This window comes from Stomoxys calcitrans, chromosome 1, assembly GCF_963082655.1.
Source record: "Stomoxys calcitrans chromosome 1, idStoCalc2.1, whole genome shotgun sequence".
In the NCBI taxonomy this organism is placed as follows: Eukaryota; Metazoa; Arthropoda; class Insecta; order Diptera; family Muscidae; genus Stomoxys; species Stomoxys calcitrans.
In genome coordinates this window covers 246,148,619-246,174,799 of record NC_081552.1, presented here as the reverse complement: position 1 = coordinate 246,174,799, position 26,181 = coordinate 246,148,619, and the positions used below count along the sequence as shown (strand labels likewise).

The following is a 26,181-nucleotide window of genomic DNA, read 5'->3' as shown; positions in this document are numbered from 1 at the left end:
TGATCTGGGCTTAGCGGGGCCCATAGCACGAATCCCATCACGCTCATCTGCGAGTACCACTGCTTGCGCCTGGTAATTGGGCCGCACTTGGGGTACTCGACCGGCTGGTATAAAGGGAGCGGCTGCTGCGTTAATCATGTCTCGGAGTTTCCTCTCGGCCACAAGCAAATTAGAGGGTGGTGGCAGTTCACTGAAACGGCGATTGGTATACTCTCTGAAGCCAGCTCAATCGCCTCTCTTCTGATTGATAAACGTCCGGCGCTCAGAGGTTACGAAGTCGGGTGGTCGGTCGATGGTGCGAAAATATGGGGAGGTGGTCTAACCCCAAAGAGATGACGGCTTGCCCGGTTACGTCACTCAGGAGATCAGGGGATGCAATGGAGAAGTCTGGCAAGCTGCTGCACCTTCTTGTAATCCTAGTGGGGGCATTCTCATTCACCGTGTAAAAATAAAAACGTGGAGCTTTCAATCTGCTCTGCCCTCACATAGTCCGACGACGAGGACGCAGAAGGCGATGACGACGACGCTTGTGACCCACTGCTGGCTATGTTCGCACAGCACCTTGCGACATAGCCACTATGACTATACTCCCGTAGTGAAGTGAGGCCAGAGCAAGATCGGAAATGTACGCACTCCATGCACCGGTTACACCTCACCGACACCGACCAATGATGAAGGCGGTTCTGGCAAACCGAACAGAACCAGGGTCCGCGGTTCTTTTCAATCCCGGCACGGACCAGATGCGTGCGGAGAAGGCACTACCGGGCTTCAAGAGTGATTTCTGTAATGAAGAAAGGCCCGTAGCATACGCCTCACAATCGTAAAGTTGGGTGTTCAAATCCCAGTCAGGGAAAATCATTGCTAGTAAAATCTTCGATTATTAATCTTAATTTGGAAAAAAAAAAATAAATTAGAAAGAGAAATAAAAATAAGACTAACTCTAAAAGGTAAAAAAAAGAATAGGCAAACAAAAAAATATTTTTACTAATGATGTTGATAATCGAATTTTAAACTTTTTTTAGTCCCATATCCGAGATCTAGCGTTTCTGAAAATTATGGTAAGGGGGAGGGACCGCTCTCCCTTCAGATATCAAAAAATGTAGTACCTCATTTTCACCACGGGATCATTAAGCACCATCAGTGAAAAATTGCAAGAAAATCGGTTCAGCCGTTCAAATCGGTCCATGTTTTGATATAGCTGCCATATAAACAGATCTGGGGACTTGACTTCTTGAGCTTCTAGAGGGCGCAATTCCTATCCGATTTGACTGAAATTTTGCATGAAGTGTTTTGTTATGACTTTCAACAACTGTGCTAAGAATAGTTCAAATCGGTCCATAACCTGATATAGCTGTCATATAAGCCGATCTGGGGTCTTGACTTCTTGAGCCTCTAGAATGCGCACTTCTTATCCGATTGGAATGAAATTCTGCACGACGTGTTTTGTTATGATATCCAACAACTGTGCCAAGTATGGTTCAAATCGGTTTATAAACTGATATAGCTGTCATATAAACCGATCTTGGGTCTTGGCTTCTTGAGCCTCTAGAGGGCACGATTCTTATCCGATTTGAATGAATTTTTGCCCGAAGTATTTTGTTATGATATCCAACAACTGTGCCAAGCATGGTTCAAATCGGTCTATAACCTGATGTAGCTGTCATATAAACCGATCTTGGGTCTTGACTTCTTGAGCCTCTAGGGGGCGCAATTCCTATCCGATTTGACTGAAATTTAGCATGACGTGTTTTGTTATGATATCCAACAACTGTGCCAAGTATGGTTCAAATCGGTTCATAACGTAATATAGCTGCTATATAAACCGATCTGGGATCTTGACTTCTTGAGCCTCTAGAGGTCGCAATTATTATCCGATTTGCCTGAAATTTTGTTCGACGGCTCCTCTCACGACCATCAACATACGTGTTTATTATGGTCTGAATCGGTCTATAGCCTGATACAGCTCCCATATAAATCGATCTCTCTATTTTTCTTCTTGAGCTCCCAAAGGGCGCAATTCGTATTCGAATTGGCTGACATTTTACACAGGTCTCGAACATATAATTTAATTGTGGTCCGAACCGGACCGTAAATATTGGGTTGCCCAAAAAGTAATTGCGGAATTTTCATTTAGTCGGCGTTGACAAATTTTTTCAACGGCTTGTGACTCTGTAATTGCATTCTTTCTTCTGTCAGTTATCAGCTGTTAATTTTAGCTTGCTTTAGAAAAAAAGTGTAAAAAATGTATATCTGATTAAAGTTCATTCTAAGTTTTATTAAAAATGCATTTACTTTCTTTTAAAAATCCGCAATTACTTTTTGGGCAACCCAATAAATAATTTTTTTTTTAATTATTTAAAAATTTTCTTTATATCCCCATTAAAATTAGATTAATATTAAAATCAGCACAAGCCTTTCATCTTGAGTTAGAGCACAATATTTTGTTTGTTTGTTTCTCTATCATTTACTATGCAAAATTGCAAAAAATTTAATTTTGATAAATATTTTCTTTATTTAACTTAAATAAAATAGAGAGTTATACGAGTACAAAAAATACGAAAAAATAAAAATTATATAATTTAAAAAAAAAAAAAAAAACAAACAGAAAAAATTTGTTTATAATTGAGCAAAAATAGAACATCGACCAACGCGTATAAAACAAACAAATGTTTTTTTTTATAATATTCCCTAAGAAATAAAAAAATGTATACGCAATATATGTAGTGAGCAATAGCCTAATAAAGAAATACTAAAACTCCTGATTGCATATTTAATAATTTTATATACAAATCAAATCGAACTTAATATGTGAAATAAAAATTTAAAATTATTGTAGAGATTATAAAGAAAAGTAAATTAAAGCATACAAAATCTATAAAATACATTTTATAAAAAAAAACTAAAACAAATCACTTAAAATACCAAAAGGAACTCTCTGATAAAAGATATGCGGCATTCTTCCAACAGAGATCGAAAAACTTATCTTAGAGCTACGATTTTGTTTTCTCTTTTTTTTTTGTTTGTTTCATAACAAAAAAATGCACATGGGTACATGATTGAGTGGAGAGTTAATATTCTTTGCTTAGCTTTACTTTGTATGAATACCTAAAAATATTGTCCTTATTATTTCTCTGAAATTATGACACTCAATCGCTACAGAAATACGTTTTTTTGTCGTCTACAATAATAACTTGAGCAAATTGTTCTCCTCGCGCTTCCTTAATTGAATTGACTTATTTGATCTGTTCGGAGCCTGTTGAAGGTGTTGCTGTCGAAGCATTGTCCTCATCGCCCGCTGTACTGGTATTACAGATGGCGTTGTTGTCTTCGTTTTCGGTATCATCGCCAGCATCGGCTGGAGGCAGACACTTCTTCAAGAGCACCTCCATGGACTTGAGATTGCTGGGCTTCTCCTCATCACGATTTATATTCAACATGTTGTCGTTCATGCGATGATAATGGGGCTTTTGTGAGGTACTTGGCCTCGAGTAGTCCAAGTGATCATATTCATCTAGGGGGAAAAATAAAATAAATTTTCAATACAATTAAAAATGAGTAAGAAAAAAGTCACACCAACAAAATAAAGGAAATGAGAAATTTTACAAAAAAAATGCTTAATTATTTTATCTACACTAGCCCAACCAAGCACGCCGCTATGCCTTCTACAATACACAGAATACAAATTTATCCATATTTATAATCTAAACTTCGAGGTCTCATGGGTGTATCTTGACTTCAAATTTACTCGACATTGTTGGCGTACAAAACTTGCAAACACCTATCGGTTGAATGCAGTGCATATTTCAACAAGAAAAAAAAAGGTGTTAAGTTAGGCTGGGTCGAACTTTGGATACCCAGCACCTCCGGTATATATGTAAACCAGTTTTCCTTATAATCCGGTGAAAAATGGATGATTTATGCCCCCTAGGGGCATGTGCAGGTCTAATAAGTACAAGTCATTGTTCAATTTTGTAGAACAAAATATTGGTCTTTTTGGAAACCATATCCAAATATAGACCAATCTGAACCATATACGACACAGATAACGAAAAGTCTAACATAAGTCGAGTTTCAGCGGAATCGGAAAATAAATGTGCTTTTTATGGGGCCAAGACTTTAATTCAGGAGATCGGTCTATATGGCAGCTATATGTAAATCTGATCTGAGCCAAATCCAAAAGCCTAACATAAGTCACTGTCCCGAATTTCGGCGAAATCGGACTATAAATGCGCCTTTTATGGGCCCAAAACCTTAAACCGAGAGATCGGTCTATATGGCAGCTATATCCAAATCTGGACCGATCTGGGCCAAATTGCAGAAAGTTATTGAAGAGCCTAATGCAACTCATTGTCCCGAATTTCGGCGAAATCGGACTATAAATGCGCCTTTAATGGGCCCAAATCCTTAAATCAAGAGAACAGCCTATATGATAGCTATATCCAAATCTGAAACGATCTGGGCCAAATTAAAGAAGAATGTCGAAGGGCCTAACACAACTCACTGTCCCAAATTTTGGCGAAATCGGACAATAAATGAGCCTTTTATGGGCCCTAAACTTAATTCGAAAGATCGGTCTATATGGCAACTATATCCAAATCTGGATCGATCTTGGCCACATTACAAAAGAAGGTTGAAGGGCCTAACACAACTCACTGTCCCACATTTCGTCGGCATTGGACTATAAATGCGCCTTTTATGGGCCCTAAACATTATATAGAGAGATCGATCTATATGGCAGCTATATCCTAATCTGGACCGATCTGAGCCAAATCGAAGAGGTATATCGAAGGGCCTAACACAACTCACTCTCCCAATTTTCGTCGACATTGGACAATAAATGCGCCTTTTATGGGCCCTAAACTTAATTCGAAAGATCGGTCTATATGGCAACTATATCCAAATCTGGACCGATCTTGGCCACATTACAAAAGAAGGTTGAAGGGTCTAACACAACTCACTGTCCCACATTTCGGCGACATTGGACTATAAATGCGCCTTTTATGGGCCCTAAACATTATATAGAGAGATCGGTCTATATGGCAGCTATATCCAAATCTGGACGGATCTGGGCCAAATTGAAGAAGGATGTCGAAGGGCCTAACACAACTTACTGTCCCAAATTTTGGCGAAATCGGACAGTAAATGCGCCTTTTATGGGCCGAAAATATTATATATAGAGATCGGTCTATATGACAGCTATACCCAAATCTAGACCGATCTGGGCCAAATTAAAGAAGTATGTCGAGGGGCTTAACTAAACTAAACTGTCCCAAATTTCAGCTAAATCGGCTACTAAATGTGGCTTTTTATGGTCCTAAAACCCTAAATCGACGGATCGGTCTTTATGACGGCTATATCCAAATCTGAACCGATCTTGACCAAATTACAAAGGAAGGTTGAAGGGCCTAACACAACTCACTGTCCCAAATTTTGGCGAAATCGGACAATAAATGCGCCTTTTATGGGCCCTAAACATTATATAGAGAGATCCGTCTATATGACAGCTATATCCAAATCTGAACCGATCTGTGCCACATTGCAGAAGTATATCAAGGGGCCTACCTTAACTCACTCTCCCAAATTTTGGCGAAATCGGATAATAAATGCGCCTTTTATGGGCCCAAATCTTAAATCGAGAGATCGATCTATATGACAGCTATATCCAAATCTGAACCGATCTGTGACATATTGCAGAAGTATATCGAGGGGCTTAACTTAACTCACTCTCCCAATTTTCGTCGACATCGGACAGTAAATGCGCCTTTTATGGGCCGAAAACATTATATAGAGAGATCGGTCTATATGACAGCTATACCCAAATCTAGACCGATCTGGGCCAAATTAAAGAAGTATGTCGAGGGGCTTAACTAAACTAAACTGTCCCAAATTTCAGCAAAATCGGCTACTAAATGTGGCTTTTTATGGTCCTAAAACCCTAAATCGACGGATCGGTCTATATGACGGCTATATCCAAATCTGGACCGATCTGTGTCATATTGCAGAAGTATGTCGACGGGCTTAACTTAACTCACTCTCCCAAATTTCGTCGACATCGGACAATAAATGCGCCTTTTATGGGCCCAAAACCTTAAATCGAGAGATCGGTCTATATGGCAGCTATATCCAAATCTGGACCGATCTGTGCCATATTGCAGAGGCATATCGAGGGGCTTAATTTAACTTACTCTCCCAAATTTTGGCGAAATCGGACAATAAATGCGCCTTTTATGGGCCAAAGCCTTAAATCGACGGATCGGTCTATATGACGGCTATATCCAAATCTGAACCGATCTTGACCAAATTACAAAGGAAGGTTGAAGGGCCTAACACAACTCACTCTCCCAAATTTTGGCGAAATCGGACAATAAATGCGCCTTTTATGGGCCCTAAACATTATATAGAGAGATCCGTCAATATGACAGCTATATCCAAATCTGAACCGATCTGTGCCACATTGCAGAAGTATATCAAGGGGCTTACCTTAACTCACTCTCCCAAATTTTGGCGAAATCGGATAATAAATGCGCCTTTTATGGGCCCAAATCTTAAATCGAGAGATCGATCTATATGACAGCTATATCCAAATCTGAACCGATCTGTGACATATTGCAGAAGTATATCGAGGGGCTTAACTTAACTCACTCTCCCAATTTTCGTCGACATCGGACAGTAAATGCGCCTTTTATGGGCCGAAAACATTATATAGAGAGATCGGTCTATATGACAGCTATACCCAAATCTAGACCGATCTGGGCCAAATTAAAGAAGTATGTCGAGGGGCTTAACTAAACTAAACTGTCCCAAATTTCAGCAAAATCGGCTACTAAATGTGGCTTTTTATGGTCCTAAAACCCTAAATCGACGGATCGGTCTATATGACGGCTATATCCAAATCTGGACCGATCTGGGCCAAATTAAAGAAGTATGTCGAAGGGCTTAACTTAACTCACTCTCCCAAATTTCGTCGACATCGGACAACATATGCGCCTTTTATGGGCCCAAGACCTTAAATCGAGAGATCGGGCTGTAAGACAGCTATGTCCAAATCTGGACCGATCGGGTCCAGATTTGGACATAGCTGAAAGATGTGGAGGGGCATAACACAACTAACTGTCCCAAATTTCAGCAAAATCGGTTAATAAATGTGGCTTTTATGGGCCTATGACCCCAAATCGGCGGATCGGTCTATATGGGGGCTATATCAATCAAGATATAGTCCGATATAGTCCATCTGTGCAAAGTTTCAGCTCAATATCTCCATTTTTAAAGACTGTAACGTGATTTCAACAGACAGACGGATGGACATGGCTAGATCGTCTTCGATTTTTACCCTGATCAAGAATATATATACATTATAGGATTGGATGGATATGGATATTTCGATGTGTTGCAAAAGGAATGACAAAATGAATATACCCCCATCCTTGGGTGGTGGGTATAAAAATTCAAAATTAAATTTCTATAAGATCACAGTTTGGAGGCCACCGTAGCACAGATGTCAACATTTCCGCCCATGACGCTGAACGCCTGGGTTCGAATCCTGGCGAGACCATCAGAAAAATTTTTCAGCGGTGGTTTTCCCCTCTTAATGCTGGCAACATTTGTGAGGTACTATGCCATGTAAAACTTCTCTCCAAAGAGTTGTCGCACTGCGGCACGCCGTTCGGACTCGGCTATATAAAGGAGGCCCCTTATCATTGAGGTTAAACTTGAATCGGACTGCACTCATTGATATGTGAGAAGTTTGCCCCTGATCCTTAGTGGAATGTTCATGGGCAAAATTTGCATTTTGAAATTTTGTTTTTAAATTTTTCTATTACTACTTTGAAAATAATGACAAAATTTTTCAAAATCAACACAATTTTAAAACCACCAACTCAAGGACTAACATACAAAACTATTGGGTTGCCCAAAAAGTAATTGCGGATTTTTCATATAGTCGGCGTTGACAAATTTTTTCAACGGCTTGTGACTCTGTAATTGCATTCTTTCTTCTGTCAGTTATCAGCTGTTACTTTTAGCTTGCTTTAGAAAAAAAGTGTAAAAAAAGTATATGTGGTTAAAGTTCATTCTAAGTTTTATTAAAAATGCATTTACTTTCTTTTAAAAAATCCGCAATTACTTTTTGGGCAACCCAATATTAAAACGATATGGACTTTTTGAAACTACAACAAATAGTAAAAAATCATACACACTCAAATAACACAAAAGAGTGATGATTCTTGATTTTGATATATAGACTTTTTCTTACCATCAGGAAATAATTCCTTCTTATAATTCTTAACTGTTGGTTGAGAAAAAATGTTAAAATTGTTGCATAACAAACATAACCAAAAATGGTAGGGAGAAAGAGAAAATCCATAGAAATTCGCGTAGATGAATATGAACAACAGAGTTAGGAATAGAACTCACCAGGATCTTTGTAGCCCTCTTTCTGTTTGATTTCATCGTATACATGCTCCTCCTTTAAGCCCTCCAAAGAATTGTAAACTGTGGGATTGGTTAAGTCGGCATTGAAATTTTTGGCAAACATATCATGGTTATAGTTAATGGAATAGCTGCCAGCTGCAAGGTAAGGAAAGGAAAATTACAATGAGATCGAATCCCTCTTCATAGTCCACTTACATCTATCGCTGGCATTGGAATTATCTGCATACATATCACCGCCCAAATTGAGATTATTAATTTTTGGCCTCAAATTATTCAAGAGACGAGTCTCGGAGTTATTCGCCTGCATGCCATACACAGGATTATCAAAGTTATGGCGTTCTGGCCATCCAGCTGTGGGATCGCTTATATATTGGACATGGGCTATTTCCGTTTTCAGATTGGACACACGACGTCTGTAATAGAAAATGACAGCAACGATGACAGCCACAAAGAGTATGGCCAGCGACAGACCCCATGCTAAGCCGGCACGACCAGCTGAAAAACAAATTACATTTGATTAGTGTTGTGAAAAACAATTTCATTGAAAGGCAATTGAAAGGAAGGAAGAGAAAATTTCTTGAAATTTTGTCTTTAGAGAAAATTTTAAAAAATTTTGTCTTTAGAGAAAATTTTAAAAAATTTTGTCTTTGGAGAAAATTTCTTGAAATTTTGTCTTTAGAGAAAATTTCTTGAAATTTTGTCTTTAGAGAAAATTTCTTGAAATTTTGTCTTTAGAGAAAATTTTTGATATTTTGTCTTTAGAGAAAATTTCTTGAAATCTGGTCTTTAGAGAAAATTTCTTGAAATTTTGTCTTTGGAGAAAATTTCTTGAAATTTTGTCTTTAGAGAAAATTTCTTGAAATTTTGTCTTTAGAGAAAATTTCTTGAAATTTTGTCTTTAGAGAAAATTTCTTGAAATTTTGTCTTTAGAGAAAATTTCTTGAAATTTTGTCTTTGGAGAAACTTTCTTGAAATTTTGTCTTTAGATAAAATTTCATTGAAATTTTGTCTTTAGATAAAATTTCTTGAAATTTTTGTCTGTAGAGAAAATTTCTTGAAATTTTGTCTGTAGAGAAAATTTTAAAAAATTTTGTCTTTAGAGAAAATTTCATTGAAATTTTGTCTTTAGATAAAATTTCATTGAAATTTTGTCTTTAGATAAAATTTCATTGAAATTTTGTCTTTAGATAAAATTTCATTGAAATTTTGTCTTTAGAGAAAATTTCTTGAAATTTTGTCTTTAGAGAAAATTTCTTGAAGTTTTGTCTTTAGAGAAAATTTCTTGAAATTTTGTCTTTAGAGAAAATTTTAAAAAATTTTGTCTTTAGAGAAAATTTCTTGAAATTTTGTCTTTAGAGAAAATTTCTTGAAATTTTGTCTTTAGAGAAAATTTCTTGAAATTTTGTCTTTGGAGAAAATTTTAAAAAAATTTGTCTTTAGAGAAAATTTCATTGAAATTTTGTCTTTAGAGAAAATTTTAAAAAATTTTGTCTTTGGAGAAACTTTCTTGAAATTTTGTCTTTAGAGAAAATTTCTTGAAATTTTGTCTTTAGAGAAAATTTCTTGAAATCTGGTCTTTAGAGAAAATTTCTTGAAATTTTGTCTTTAGAGAAAATTTCTTGAAATTTTGTCTTTAGAGAAAATTTCTTGAAATTTTGTCTTTAGAGAAAATTTCTTGAAATTTTGTCTTTAGAGAAAATTTCTTGAAATTTTGTCTTTAGAGAAAATTTCTTGAAATTTTGTCTTTGGAGAAAATTTCTTGAAATTTTGTCTTTAGAGAAAATTTCTTGAAATTTTGTCTTAAGAGAAAATTTTTTCCCTTCTATCTCGCTCTCTCTCTCTCACTCTCTCTCTCTCACTCTCTCTTTCTCTCTCTCTCTCACTCTCCCTCTCTCTCACTCTCTATCTCTCTCTCTCTCTCTCTGTCTCTCTCTCCCTCTCGTTGTCTCTCTTAAGTTCTATTACAAATTTTCACACAAACTTACTGTCACGCTCAGCCTCTTGGATATGTTGTTCAGCCTTGGTCAAATCACAATTCTCCCCCGTAAAGCCCTTGCGACATACACAGCCATCAGTGGCTTGGCATACAAAATTGGGTGAAGCACATTGGCAGGAACGCATGCAATGTTCGCCATAGAAACCCTCGGGACACACTAAAAACAAATTTAAAGATTCAACATTTTTCAATTTTCAAATGAGAAATTCACCCTACCTTCATCACATCTGGTTCCCATCCATCCGGGCTTGCAAAGACACAAGCCATCGTTCTTACGGCAACCATTGTCATTTTGACAATGACACTCTTGGGAACAGTTCTGACCATAATAACCCTCGGGACATGTCATGTTGCAACTCAGACCCGTCCAGCCAGGCATACATTGGCATATGCCCGTTATGTGATTACACTCACCGCCATGATGACAATTACATTTCTGTGTGCAACCAGGCCCATAGTAGCCCGTGGGACAAGGATGTTCACAGGTCATGCCAATATAACCATCGCGGCAACGTATCTCTCCGGTAATATGATCACAGCTCTTGTTGCCATGCACAATGGAGGGGCACTTCTCCTTGCAGCCATTGCCAAAGAAGCCATGCTCACAGGGCTGTGAACAGTCCTCACCGGTCCAGCCGGCCGAGCAGATGCAACGTCCGGACATGGGATCACAGGATGAATTGTTTTTACATCTGCAAACTTGATCACAATTTTCACCGTAATAACCAGGCTTACAATTTGTCTCACAATGAACGCCTTCAATGATTTTGTGTTTTTTGTTTTTGTTTTTCGAGAGAGTAACGATTTCAAAAAGGAACGTAACAAAAAGAAAATCCCAACACACAGCAGGCATAAAAAAAGCAAAGAAAACGGAATAAAATATAAAAAAAAATATTTAAAAAAAAAAAATTTTAAAATTATTTTAAATATGTTGACTATTATAACGAAAACAAGTTTTGGATTAGCAAACAATTACAGATTTGTTTAAAACTGTACGAGGTTTAAGTGTTAGCTACCCTGTATTTTTAGAAAAATTTTGATTTATGACACTCTTGCATCAAAAAATGAGCATTATGTCAAATATTATAACAATAAAAATTAAGCTTGAACATAGTATTATTATTTTTAAACCCTACACCACCACTGTGGTACAGGGTATTATAATTTTGTGCACTTCCTGCTAAGAAGAAATAGAGCTACCCCCCATTGATAGGTATACCGATCGACTCAGAATCCGTCATGACGGTCTGTGAGTCCATGTATGCTTGTAATCAAAGTACAGGTCGTATTTGTTGTCCAATCATCACGAAATTTTGCACATATCACTTTTTTGGCCCAAGGACGAACGCCATTGATTTTGGTAAAAATCGTTTCAGATTTAGATATAGCTCCCATATATATGTATTGCCCGATTTGCACTTAAATGGGCGTAGAAGCTAAAATTTTCAACCGATCTTCACAAAATTTGGCACGGACTGTGTTGGTACTGATCTCAACATATTTGCAAAATTTTATCAAAATCGGTTCAGATTTAGATAAGGCTCCCATATATATGTATCGCCCGATTTGCACTTAAATTGGCCGTAGTAACTACAATTTTCAACCGATCTGCACAAAATTTGGCTTGGACTGTTCTGTTACTGATTTTAACATATCTGCAAAAATTCGTTACAATCGGTTCAGATTTAGATATAACTCCCATATATATGTATCGCCCGATTTGAACTTAAATGGCCATAGTAGCTACAATTTTCAACCGATCTGCACAAAATTTGGCACACACGGTTTTGTTACTGACCTCAACACATTTGCAAAATTTTATCAAAATCGGTTCAGATTTAGATATAACTCCCATATATATGTATCGCCCGATTTGCACTTAATTTTCAAACGATCTGCACAAAATTTGGCACGGACGGTTTTGTTACTGATTTTAACATATATGGAAATTCCATCAAAATAGGTTCAGATTTATATATAGCTTCCATATATATGTATCGCCCGATTTGCACTAAAATGGCCGTAGTAGCTACAATTTTGAACTGATCTAAACAAAATTTGGCTTGGACTGTTCTGTTACTGATTTTAACATATATGCAAAATTTTATAAAAATCGGTTCAGATTTAGATATAGCTCCCATATATATGCATCGCCCGATTTGCACTTAAATTGGCCTAGAACTAACATTTTCAACCGATCTTCACAAAATTTGGCATGGACTGTTTTATTACTTATCGCAACATATATGCAAAAATTCATTACAATCGGTTCAGATTTTGATATAGCTCTCATATATATGTATCGCCCGATTTGCACTTAAATTGGCCGTAGTTACTACATTTTTCAAATGATCTACACAAAATTTGGCATGGATTGTTTTCTTGCTGATCTTAACATATCTGCAAGATTTCATCAAAATCGGTTCAGATTTAGATAAGGCTCCTATATATATGAAACTACACCACATGCAAAATTTCAGCCAAATCGGATGAGAATTGCGCCCTCTAGCGGCTCAAAAAGTCAAGATCCAAGATTGGTATATATGGCAGCTATACCAGGTTGACGATTTATTTCGACAATACAATTGCACAGCTGTTGGAAGTGATACCAAAACACCACATGCAAAATTTCAGCCAAATCGGATGAGAATTTCGTCAAGATCCCAGATCGGTTTATATAGCAGCTATAACAGGTTATGTACCGATTTGCGTTTTGTTGTTGAAAGTCATAACAAAACACATCATGCAAAATTTCAGCCAAATCGGATGAGAACTGCGCCCTCTAGCGGCTCAAGAATTCAAGATCCAAGATCGGTTTATATGACAGCTATACCAGCCTGAAAACCGATTTCGACAATACTTCGCACAGTTTTTGGAAGTGATACCAAAACACCTCGTGCAAAATTTCAACCAAATCGGATGAGTGTTTCGCCCTCTAAAGCCTCAAGAAGTCAAGATCCCAGATCGGTTTATAGGGCAGCTATATCAGGTTATGTACCGATTTGCGCCAATTCAAGCACAGTTGCTGGAAGTCACAACAAAACACCTCATGCAAAAATTCAGCCAAAACGAATGAGAGTTGCGCCCTCTGGCGGCTCAAGAAGTCAAGATCCAAGACCGGTTTATATGACAGCTATATCAGGTTATGTACCGATTTGCGCCACATTAAGCACAGATGCTGGAAGTCACAACAAAACACCTCGTGCAAAATTTTAGCCAAATCGGAGAAGAATTGCGCCCTCTAGCGGCTTAAGAATTCAAGATCCAAGATCGGTTTATATGACAGCTATACCAGCCTGAAACCCGATTTCGACAATACTTCACACAGTTTTTGGAAGTGATACCAAAACACCACGTGCAAAATTTCACCCAAATCGGATGAGAATTGCGCGCTCTAGAGGCTCAAGAAGTCCCAGATATCAATACGTGCAGTCCAATTCAAGTTTAAGCTCAATGACAAGGGGCCTCCTTTATATAGCCGCGTCCGCAGTGCGACACCTCTTTGGAGAGAGGTTTTACATGGCATAGTATCTCACACAAATGTTGCCAGCATTGCAAATGGAAATTTTGCCCATGAGCATTCCACTAAGGAGCAGGGGCATGTTGCCAGCATTAGGAGGGAAAAACCACCATTGAACATTTTGGGTTTCGCCAGGATTCGAACCCAGGCGTTCAGCGTCATAGGCGGACATGCTAATCTCTGCGCTACGGTGGCCCCCAGGCGAGATATTGGCACTCCTAAATAACCAATGGTCATCATGTACCCGCGACAATCCCACGGCAGCCGGTTGTACGTACCGGATTGACTCGATGAAGTCCTTCATCGGCAAGGGCTGCCGCCTCAGTGTACAACACACTGCTACAACAACAACAACATGTACCCGCGGCGGTCGATCGTACAGACCGGAAAGAGCTTGCTCACCTATGACGAGAATCGCCACCTCCACATGCAATTGTGGCTACAACAACATTACCAGAAATGGGTTTTATGTCATTTCCCTCCTCAGTATCTTTTGGTAGATCTCGTGCCAAAAGTGGGGCCCATACATGGCACCTTGGGTAGCAACCGAGGAAAATGTATATCTTCTTGTACTTGCGGTAGTTGTGTAGAGAATTACCGGGTCCCTTAGGAAGCATCTCGTAGTACCCATCCAATATTTCGGCACTTTGAAAATTCCCATGGCCTGTAATATGTCCAACTATCTGAGGCTATAGAAGGCATTCTTGGTAGGTCTGCCATGGTACTTCTGCCACATTAACTACGTTCTTTAAGACTCCTATTTTTCACATCTCTGGGCGAAAGCCTTGTTGTGGCATTGAAAGTCCTCGTCCTGCGTCGATTCCCTCCTTGAGTCTTGGCTTTATCAAACGTTCAAACAGCTTACCCGTTGGATGCTGCTTACCTGGATCACCTTTCCCCTTACCGGCACGGGATAGCTGTGAGCACCATACAGGCCGGAACAGTGAGGCCCGTCAGTGTAGTGTTCATTGCTGTCACGAGAAGCATAGCTGCGAGCTACCGGGCGCGTCCACAGGTTGCGGATAGTGGAATGCTCCATACGGAGTAGCTGCAACGGCAGTCGAGGACAATCAACGGTATCGAGTGAAAAGTCTCAGTGAGAGAACGGGCGACACCGGCTCTTGCACAAATACTGAGTTCCCATGTTGCTCGATATGACAAGGCAAGTTATTGGCGCCCTAAATAGTTTATGGCCATCATGTTCCCGCGGCGATCGAAAAAATCAGACTACGTATGCTTGAAATATCATAGAGTTGCTGAAACTCTTTTTCGCTGATACTGTTTTGTGTTTATCCGTCACTGTTATCCGTTACTGATACTCTAGTGCCTTATAGAACGATTTTCCAATATTCTGTAAAATTATTTCCAAAACTTGTTTCCAACTATGGGTAAACTAACTACCAACTACAGCATGCCATTAGTTCTAAAATCATGCTAAATTATGGGGGATTTTTTTTTTTTTTTAATGTCCATGAGTGTATGTGGGGTGGGTGGGTAAGTGCAGGTTGAAGAAAAGTGTTAAGATTTGGGGAATAAGAGAGGATCCAAAGGTTGCCAGGAGAGAAAGCTAGACATGTTTATATGGAATGATACTTTCAACAACGACCCTCACCATGAATTGTAAATGAGTTTAGCCTAATTGGAATGCCTTACAGCTATGGTACTTTTTTCTTAAACACTAATATGTACCTCCCCAGCCCTGCTTGCATATACACTTGCCATCGGAACTCTCACAGGCGATGGTATTGTTGAAATCACATTCACATTGTTGGGCACAATCCTGACCGAATGTGCCGAAATCGCATTTGTGCTCACATTTGGCACCTGTGTAGCCAGCAGCACAAGTACAGCCTCCATTGGTGGGATTACAGGCGGCGTTGTTCTTACAATCACAAAGGCTGAGACAGTCTTGGCCATAATGATTCAAATCACAGGGGCGATCACATTTGATATTCTTCCAGCCGGGCGTGCAGAAGCACTGACCCGTTTCAGCGGCACATTTGGCACCATTCTGACAATCACAAGTGTGAGCACAATCCTGGCCATAATGGCCCTCCTCGCAGATCTCCTCACAAGTTTCACCCCTAAAGCCGGGGGCACAAATGCAGGTGCCATTCATGGGATTGCATTTGGCATTGTTCTTGCAATTGCAGCTAAGTTCGCAGTTGGGCCCATACTTGAGGAAGGCACAAGGACGATTGCACAGGGCTCCGCTCCAGCCAACTTCGCAATGGCATTTCCCAGTTTCGGGATGGCACAGTTCGGTGTATTGCATTTCACACTCACAAGACTTGGTGCAGTTGACCCCATACTCATTGGCAGGGCAAATGCGGCTGCCACAATCCTCACCGGTCCAGCCAGGACGACAATTACAAACACCGGTGGCCTTGTCACAGGTGGCATCATTTAGACATTGACATTCTTGGGTGCAATTCAGGCCATAGGTATTGCTGGGGCACTCATCGAAGCACCGCTCTCCCATGTAGCCCGGCGGGCATTCACACTTTCCGGTGATATGATGACAAGGGGCTCCCTTAAAGCATTCGCAGGGCTTTTCACAATGCGGTCCATAGGTGCCGGTGGGGCATTTATTGGCACACACATCTCCCGTCCAGCCGGGAGGACACAGACACTCACCATTTTGGGGATCACATTTACCATCGTTTTGGCAACGACAATCCTGTTTGCATTCCACTCCATGCTTGCCATCAGGGCATTGATCCTCGCATCTTTTCGGGGGGAACAAATTTATTTGCAATGAAAAACAATTAGTGGTGATTTCTCAAAATCATATCCTGGTTTGCATAACCTCTACTTTTGGCTTTTTCTTTTGAAAACTTACAATGGTCCTGTATATCCTGGCGCACATATGCATTCGCCCGATACATGATGACATTTGCCATTATTCTCGCAACGGCACTCCTCCATGCATTCGGCACCGTAGTAACCCTGCGGGCATGTATCCTTGCACTTATCACCCGTATATCCTTTGTCACATTGGCAGGCACCCGTATAGGGCTCACAGGTGGCATTGTTGTAGCAATCACATTGTTTCTTGCAATCACGTCCCCAATAGCCAGTGGGACAATCTGTTTTTTTTTTTTTTTTGTGGGGGAGTGGGAGGAAGTAGGTTAAGATGGTTAAGTTCTATTTTGTTTGGCTATGGAAATCTTATGTTATTGGGCGCGATTAGCCAGGTTAAATTGCACAACAAATACCCGATTCCTTGGTACACCACACTAGGGACAGACATAGTACCAGTGTGTGTGTGTGTGTGTGTGGGTGGGTGGGTGCGTGTGTGTTTTGTGGACACAAAGGACATTTAGTTTTTTTTTTTTTGTTTTAAATGTCGTGCGAAAGTGTTTTTGTTTTTGCTCGTTTTTTGTGGGCGGGGCGTGTAGGAGTGACTGTGTTCGAAAGTACAAAACTTTGGGTTCTACTTGAACATAAGTGGTGACATGGGACTACAAAGTGTTAAAGTATAGGGTGACTCTTGAGTTTTCAATGCAAACTAAAGGTTGGGTTAACATAAAGCAAAAATTTTTAATAGGAAGTGTTAAATAAAGCAAAGCTTAAGCAAAAATATTAGAATACGGCAAACAATATAAAAAAAACTTTAATTAAATTTATTTTATATTTTTAATTTTTTTATGAAATAGTTTTTTTTTAATATTTTTTTATATAATGGGTTGCCCAAAAAGTAATTGCGGATCTTTTAAAAGAAAGTAAATGCATTTTTAATAAAACTTAGAATGAACTTTAATCAAATATACTTTTTTACACTTTTTTTCTAAAGCAAGCTAAAATGAACAGCTGATTACTGACAGAAGAAAGAATGCAATTACAGAGTCACAAGCTGTGAAAAAATTTGTCAACGCCGACTATATGAAAAATCCGCAATTACTTTTTGGGCAACCCATATATATTTTATAGAAATTTTTTTAAATTTTTTTCTTTTGTTCTTTAATTTGTTTTTATTTGCTTATAAACATTTTTGCTTCAAATAAAATTTTATAAAAAAAAAATTTTATATTAATTTTTAACCAATTTTATGTTTTTAATGGGATTTTTTTTTAATTTTTAATGTTTTTGTTGTGTTCTATCTTTCGTCTGCTTGATTCTGTTGAGTGTCAAGACCCAGAAACTCTGCGACTAAAATGTATTGCTTAGACAGCATGGCAGAATCTTTGTCTCCTGATGGAGGAGGGGGTCCACATGAGAACTGAGGAGACAGCCCCTTGCAGTTCGGAGGGTGGCATTCTAACAAACCGAATATTATTCCACTGCGTGTTATAAAGTTGATGAGACCACACTGGCGCAGCATAACCTACCACAGACCGGTCAATTGCTTTGTACGTGGTCCGCAAGGTTTCTTTGTCTGCACCCCAAGTGACTTGAGAACGTTGTTTCTACTTCTCGACATTATCGCATATTGCTGTGGCATATGGGGAGCTTGTGTAAGAGCTGTGGCATATAGGGAGCTTGTGTAAGAGCTGTCAAATGTGATGCCAAGTATTTTGGGACACTTGATGGTCTGAATCATTTCTCCATCGACCATCACAGTCAGCTCAGTATTCACCTAACGCGTATTTGTAGTGAACAATGTGGCTGAAGATCTGGTGGAAGATTTCTTTAGATTTCTTGCAGCGAAATATGAGGCAAGTTTGTTGAGGTGGACATTCAACCTATCGCAGATGCCATCAATGCGTGGGGGGCCTGAAGCCATGATCGTATAATCGGCCGCATATGATACGATATGATACGAAGCCACCGTAGCGCAGAGGTTAGCATGTACGCCTATGACGCTGAACGCCTGGGTTCGAATCCTGGCGAGACCATCAGAACATTTGTGAGGTACTATGCCATATAAAACTTCTCTCCAAATAGGTGTCGCACTGCGGTACGCCGTTCGGACTCGGCTATAAAAAGGAGGCCCCTTATCATTGAGCTTAACATCGGCTTGAATCGGACTGCACTCATTGGTATGTGAGAAGTTTGCCCCTGTTCCTTAATGGAATGTTCATGGGCAAAATTTGCAATTTATATGATACGATCTCTATGCCGTCTGGAGGGGATGAAATGGAGAAAAGGTAGAGTTTAAACAGTGCCGGAGATATCACCCCACCTTGGGGAACTCCCTGTTTTATTCTACGGTGCTTCGACTTCCTGTCCCTAAATTCCACAAATGAATGGCGACCATACAGATATTTCGCTACCCAGAGTTTCAGGCCTGGCTGGAGGGAAGTGTTGGCGATGTCCTCAAATAGTTTGACATAGCTGACGAATGTCTTCGATATGTCCAGTGCCCAGAGGACCGTCCTATCACATGGTCTGCTTGAAGCCACGGCAAATGTGTCCAGTGATGGCATGCAAAGCTGTCGTAGTGCTATGCAGTCTTCGAAATCCATGTTGATGCTCGCCGAATGGAAATTCTCCTACGAGGCTCGGGAGTAGTCTTTGCTACTGGTGAGAGAAGCGTCTTTGCTACTGGTGAGAGAAGGGAGATCGGTCTGTACGACTCCCTCAAACTCGGGTCCTTTCCAGGCTTCAGTAGCGGAATCACTCTGCCCATTTTCCAGACATCGGGAACTATAAGAGTGTTCAAAGACAGGTTGAGGACAGTAGTAAGGTGCTCAACTCCAGATGAATCTAGATTCTTCAACATCAATGAAGAGATTCCGTCGGGGCCCAACGCCTTAAATGATTTGGCGTCACGGATGACATGGTTGTTCATCGGCTCGGAGACCACGAATACGGCGAATGGCTCTCCTCCTTGCCCTGTCTCTCTCGGGATACACAATAAATTGACGGACCTGGCGCATCTCTTCGGATCAGTCACGGTTATCTCGCCAAAAGTAACTGAGGTCCTGTCATCCCGTCTACCGGGGTTCGAGAGTGACTTTACAGTAAACCACAGTTTGCCTACACCGGTGCCTAAGTTACATTGCTCCAAGTGTTCCAGCCACAAATTCCGCTTATGTTCGTTGACTAACGTGTTTATTTCCAGATTCAGCTCGCTGATTCTGGGGTTAGCGGGGCCCAAAGCACGAATCCCATCACGCTCATCTGCGAGTACCACTGCTTGCGCCTGGAAATTGGGCCGCACTTGGGGTACTCGACCGACTGGTATAAAGCGAGCGGCTGCTGCGTTAATGATGTCTCGGAGTTTCCTCTCGGCCACAAGCATATCAGAGGGAGTTGGCAGTTCACTGAAGCGGCGATTGCTATACTCTCTAAAGCCAGTCCAATCGGCCTTCTTCTGATTGATAAACGTTCGGCGCTCAGAGGTTATGAAGTCGGGTGGTCGGTTATATGGTTCTGAAGCAAGGGAACTTGTGAAAGCAGATGAGGCAGTGCTTGGAGAATATTAGAGCGAAAGATTCTTCGAAAAATATATGGACCAGTTTGCGTTAACGGACAATATAGGCGACGTATGAACCACGAGCTGTATGACGACGATAGCATAGTGAAACGCGTCAAAATACCACGGCTGCGTTGGCTAGGTCATGTTGTCAGAATGGATGAAGAAGCTCCCACAACGAAGTCTTTTGAAGGCAAACACGGTGGTACACGCAAACCGGGAAGATCAAAAACCCGTTGGAAAGATCAAGTGGTGAGGGAGACACCCCGAAACTTGGTGTCAGAGATTTTAGAATGAGCGCAGAAGATCGAGGTGCTTGGAAGGCTATTCTACGTTAGGCTAGTAGAACAATATTCTGTCATAGCCAATTAAAGTAAAGTAAGTAAGTGGTCGGTCGATGGTGAGAATTATGGCGAGGTCGCCTGACCCCATAGAGATGACGGCTTGCCAGGATACGTCACTCCGGAGATCAGGGGATGCAATGGAGATGTGTGGCGAGCTGCTGCACCTCCTTGTAATCCTAGTGGGGGCATCCTCATTCACCGTGCGAAACGCAGAGCTTTCAATCTGCTCTGCCAAAGCTATGCCACACTGGTCGTGACCCAGGAGAGAATGCCATGCCACGTGTGATGCGCATTAAAGTCCCCTAGAACCAGACGATTATGGCCATATAGTAACCCACTTATTCGGGGCTTTTAAGCTTGACCATTAATCGGGACATAGCTATCAACCGGTGGTATGTAGACGTTATATAGCTCTATCTCGGCAGTACCAAACCTGACTGCTATCCCCATGCATTCCATGTAGGTGTCACTAGCGCCAGGCGCAGGCGAGATGGGTCTATAATGCACGAAATGGTGTATCACGAAGGCCAATACCCCACCTCCATTCCTTGAGCGATGCTTACGTAGCACATTGTATCCGTGACAACTGTGCAAGCTGGAGGTATTGGTCAGCTTTGTCTCCTGGATTGCTGCGACCCATATAGCTTTCCGACTCATGAAATCCACAATCTCATCGATCTTGCCACGGCGACCGTTGCAGTTTAGTTGCAAAAATGATACACTTCCCGGCACTGGCCTGGCAATATTTGGGGCTGGGATACTGCCGTTGCGTATATTGCCACAAGGGAGAGGTCGGGGGAATCACATAGTTCGACGGCGAGGAAGCAGAAGGCGACGAAGACAACGCTTGTGACCCACTGCTATGTTCGCACAGCACCTTGCGACTTCGCCAGTATGACTATACTCCCGTAGTGAAGTTAGGCCAGAGCAAGATCGAAGAAGACGAACACGTACACTGAGGCGGCAGCCTTTGCCGATGAGGATTCCATCGGGTCAATCCGGTGCGTACAACCGGCTGCCATGGGATTGTGCACGGAATGGTGTATCACGAAGGCCAATCCCTCACATCCATTCCTTGAGCGATCCTTGCGTAGCACATTGTATCCGTGACAACTGTGCAAGCTGCAGGTGTTGGAAATCCATAATCTCATCGAACTTGCTACGGAGACCGTTGCAGTTTAGTTGCAAAAATTATACATTTTCCGGCATTGGTCTGGCAATATTGGGGCCGGGATGCTGCTGTTGCGTAAATTGCCGTACGGTAGAGGTCGGGGAATCACATAGTTCGACGGCGAAGACGCAGAAGGCGACGACGACAACGCTTGTGACCCACTGCTGGCTATGTTCGCACAGCACCTTGCGACTTAGCCAGTATGACTATACTCCCGTAGTGAAGTGAGGCCAGAGCAAGATCGAAAATATACCCACTCCAAGCACCGGTTACACCTCACCGACACCGACCGATGATGGAGGCGGTTCTGGCAAACCGACCAGGACCAGGGTCCGGGGTTCTTTTCAATCACGACACGGACCAGAAGCGTGCGAAGAAAGCACTCCGGTATGTGCCTCTCCCATGACGAAAAAAAGACGAACACGTACACTGAGGCAGCAGCCCTTGCCGATAAGGTTCCATCGTGTCATGGGATTGACTTTAGTGTATTTATATTGGGTTGCCCAAAAAGTAATTGCGGATTTTTCATATAGTCGGCGTTGACAAATTTTTTCTACGGCTTGTGACTCTGTAAATGCAGAGCCAGGGTCCGGGGTTCTTTTCAATCACGACACGGACCAGAAGCGTGCGAAGAAAGCACTCCGGTATGTGCCTCTCCCATGACGAAAAAAAGACGAACACGTACACTGAGGCAGCAGCCCTTGCCGATAAGGTTCCATCGTGTCATGGGATTGACTTTAGTGTATTTATATTGGGTTGCCCAAAAAGTAATTGCGGATTTTTCATATAGTCGGCGTTGACAAATTTTTTCTACGGCTTGTGACTCTGTAATTGCATTCTTTCTTCTGTCAGTTATCAGCTGTTACTTTTAGCTTGCTTTAGAAAAAAACGTGTAAAAAAAGTATATTTGATTAAAGTTCATTCTAAGTTTTATTAAAAATGCATTTACTTCTTCTTTAAAAAATCCGCAATTACTTTTTGGGCAACCCAATATATTTAAGCTTTAGTATTTTGTTTTAAAGTTTAGTTTATGTTTTGTTATTTATGGTATTGTTATTGATTTTTAATTATTATTTTTATTTTATTTTATTTTTATTTTAGTCAAATTTTTAATATCAGTGTGAAATTTTGGTATAAAATTTCTAAGTATTTTTTTTTTCTCCAACAAAACACAGATATTCCCACAAAACACTGAAGGCTTTCAAGTGTGTAGTACTACAAACATAGAAAAACATAAGAAAAATAATAAAAATTAACCAACTTATATCACAGGAGGGTCCTCCATAGCCATGTTCACACTTGCACTTGTTGGGTGCAATACAAACGCCATGCACACATTTATCTTTGCACTCGGGTATGCAGCTGTCATCCAATGGACTGCGTTTATAGCCCTCTATAATTATAAAACAAAATTGAATATTAAACATTTTAGCTCCATACCCGTACATTAAAAGAAATAAATTTCTCAGATAAACTTGCCACAACATTGTGTTTCAAATCGCTCTTTCATTAAAACCGATGTTTTGTTTACTACTCGGGTTTGAAGTTTGTATGTGGAACATCGCGGTGGCACATTAAAACACCAACTGGAACTGCGTACTTGATAATTTTGTAATTCCGTGGTCACAACTTCAACGGGATATCTGAAATAAAACAAACAAAAGAATAAGAAGACGATAGAAGCAATGTGGAAGGGTAAGGAAATAGTGCTTAGGGAAATCATACACCCATTTTCATTTCAAATTCCAGTATGGAATCGTAATTGTAGCAATTCAATTCCATGGCAGTTGGGATTGTACGCACCGGATTGACTCGATGGAACCCCTCATCGACAAGGGCTGCCGCCTCAGTGTACGTGTTCGACTTTTTTCGTCATGGGAGAGGCACATCCCGGAGTGCCTTCTCCACACGCTTCTGGTCCGGGTGCCGGGATTGAAAAGAACCCCGGAAGCTGATTCTGTTCGGTTTGCCAGAATCGCCTCCATCATCGGTCGGTGAGGTGTGACTGGTGCATGGAGTGGGTACATTTCCGATCTTGCTCTGGCCTCACTTCACTACGGGAGTATAGCCATACTGGATATGACACAAGGTGCTGTGCAAACATAGCCAGGGGACATAGGACTATGTGATCCCCTCGACCTCACCTGTACGGCAATATAGGCAACAGCAGCATCGCAGCCCCAATATTGCCAGGCCAGTGCCGGGAAGTGTATCGCTTTTGCAGCTAAACTGCAACGGACTTCGTGGCAAGATCGATGAGATTGTGGATTTCCAACATCTGCAGCTTGCACAGTTGTCAGGGATACAATGTGCTACGCAAGGATCGCTCAAGAATGGAGGTGGGGGATCGGCCTTCGTGATACACCATTCCATGCACAATCCCTAGGCAGCCGGTTGTACGCACCGGATTGACCCGATGGAATCCTCATCGGCAAAGGCTACCGCCTCAGTGTACGTGTTCGTCTTTTTCGATCTTGCTCTGGCCTCACTTCACTACGGGAGTATAGTCATATGGCTGGCTATGTCGCAAGGTGCTGTGTGAACATAGCCAGCAGTTGGTCACAAGCGTCGTCGTCATCGCCTTTTGTGCCCTCGTCGTTGGACTATGTGACCCCCCGACCTCTCCGGTGTGGCAATATAGGCAACAGCAGCATCCCAGCCCCAATATTGCCAGACCAGTGCCGGGAAGTGTATCGTTTTTGCAGTTAAGCTGCAACGGTCGCCGTGACAAGATCAATGAGATTGTGGATTTCATGAGTCGAAGAGACAGCGATCCAGTAGCCAAAGCTGACCAACACCTGCAGCTTGCACAGTTGTCACGGATACAATGTGCTAGGTAGGCATCGCTCAAGGAATGGAGGTGGGGGGTTGGCCTTCGCGATACGCAATTCCTTGCAAAATATACCCATCTCGCCTACGCCTGGCGTTAGTGACCCCTACATGGAGTGCATGGGGATAGCAGTCAGGTTCGGTACTGCTGAGATAGAGCTATACAACGTGTACATACCGCCAGCAGCATCCCAGCCCCAATATTGCCAGACCAGTGCCGGGAAGTGTATCGTTTTTGCAGCTAAACTGCAACGGACTTCGTGGCAAGATCGATGAGATTGTGGACTTTATGAGTCGGAAGAGCATATTGGTCGCAGCGATGCAGGAGACAAAGCTGACCAACACCTGCAGCTTGCACAGTTGTCACGGATACAATGTGCTACGCAAGGATCGCTTAAGGAATGAAGGTGGGGGATCGGCCTTCGCGATACACAATTCCATGCAATATAAACCCATTTCGTCTACGCCTGGCACTAGTGAACCCTACATGGGGAGTGCATGGGGAGTGCAAGGGGATAGCAGTCATGTCCGGTAATGTCGCTATACAACGTGTACATACCGCCAGTTGGTGGTTCTGACCCAATTAATGGCCATGCCTACAAGCCTAACATAAGCGGGTTACTGTGTACATAACGCCGGTTGGTAGATGTGTCCCAATTAATGGTCAAGCTCACAAGTGGGTTACAATCTGGTCACAATCGCCTGGTTCTAGGAGACTTTAACGCGCTTCACACTTCGTAGCATTCTCCCCTAGGTAGCGACCAGCGTGGCATAGCTTTGGCAGAGCAGATTGAAGGCTCCACGCTTTGCACGCGATGAATGAGAATGCCCCCACTAGGATAACGAGGAGGTGCACCAGCTCGCTAGATATTTCCATTGCATCCCCTGATCTCCTTGACAAGCCGTCATCTCTTTTGAGGTCATACCACCTCCCCATAATTCTCATCATCAACCGACCACCCGACTTCATAACCTCTGAGCGTTGGACGTCAGAATCAGTCAGAAGAAGGGCAATTGGGCTGGCTTCAGAGAGTATACCAATCGCCGCTTCAGTGATCGGCCCAGATTTGAATTGAACTGTCACATAGACCGATCCGCCGATTTAGGGTCTTAGACCCATAAAAGCCACATTTATTATTCGATTTTGCTGAAATTTGGAAAAGTAAGTTGTGTTAGGCCCTTCGACATCCTTCTTTAATTTGGCCCAGATCGGTCTAGATTTGGATATAGTTGTCATATAGACCGATTTCTCGATTTAAGGTTTTGGGCCCATAAAGGCAACATTTTTATCCGATTTTGGCGAAATTTGGGACAGTGAGAAAAGTTAAGCCCCTCGACATGCTTCTGCAATATAGCACAGATCGGTTTAGATTTGGACATAGCTGCCATATGGACCGATCACTTGATTTAAGGTTTCGTTAGGCCCTTCGACATCCTTCTTCAATTTGGCCCAGATCGGTAAAGATTTGAACATAGCTGTCATATAGACCGATCTGTGATTTAGGGTTTTGGGCCCATAAAAGGCGCATT

At 41.4% G+C, this 26,181-nt stretch overlaps 1 protein-coding gene across 6 annotated transcripts in view; it reads right to left on the bottom strand.

Moving 5' to 3' along the window:
• Positions 1–3,049: 3,049 nt before the first annotated feature.
• The window catches only part of LOC106086939 (protein draper), a 100,545-nt gene continuing 77,413 nt past the window's right edge, over positions 3,050–26,181 (bottom strand). For 3 of the 6 annotated variants that reach the window (XM_059371025.1, XM_059371026.1, XM_013251758.2), the window contains 10 exons: positions 23,302–23,465; positions 23,084–23,215; positions 16,789–17,035; positions 15,636–16,675; positions 10,643–11,182; positions 10,416–10,583; positions 8,626–8,925; positions 8,413–8,565; positions 8,252–8,284; positions 3,050–3,511 (listed from right to left, as the gene is read on the bottom strand). In XM_059371025.1, coding sequence (XP_059227008.1) covers positions 3,234–3,511; positions 8,252–8,284; positions 8,413–8,565; positions 8,626–8,925; positions 10,416–10,583; positions 10,643–11,182; positions 15,636–16,675; positions 16,789–17,035; positions 23,084–23,215; positions 23,302–23,465 — 3,055 coding nt within the window. In that variant the 3' untranslated portion in view covers positions 3,050–3,233. The remainder of the gene's footprint in view (positions 3,512–8,251; positions 8,285–8,412; positions 8,566–8,625; positions 8,926–10,415; positions 10,584–10,642; positions 11,183–15,635; positions 16,676–16,788; positions 17,036–23,083; positions 23,216–23,301; positions 23,466–26,181) is intronic. The other 3 variants (XM_013251759.2, XM_013251760.2, XM_013251761.2) reach the window with 3 other exon arrangements.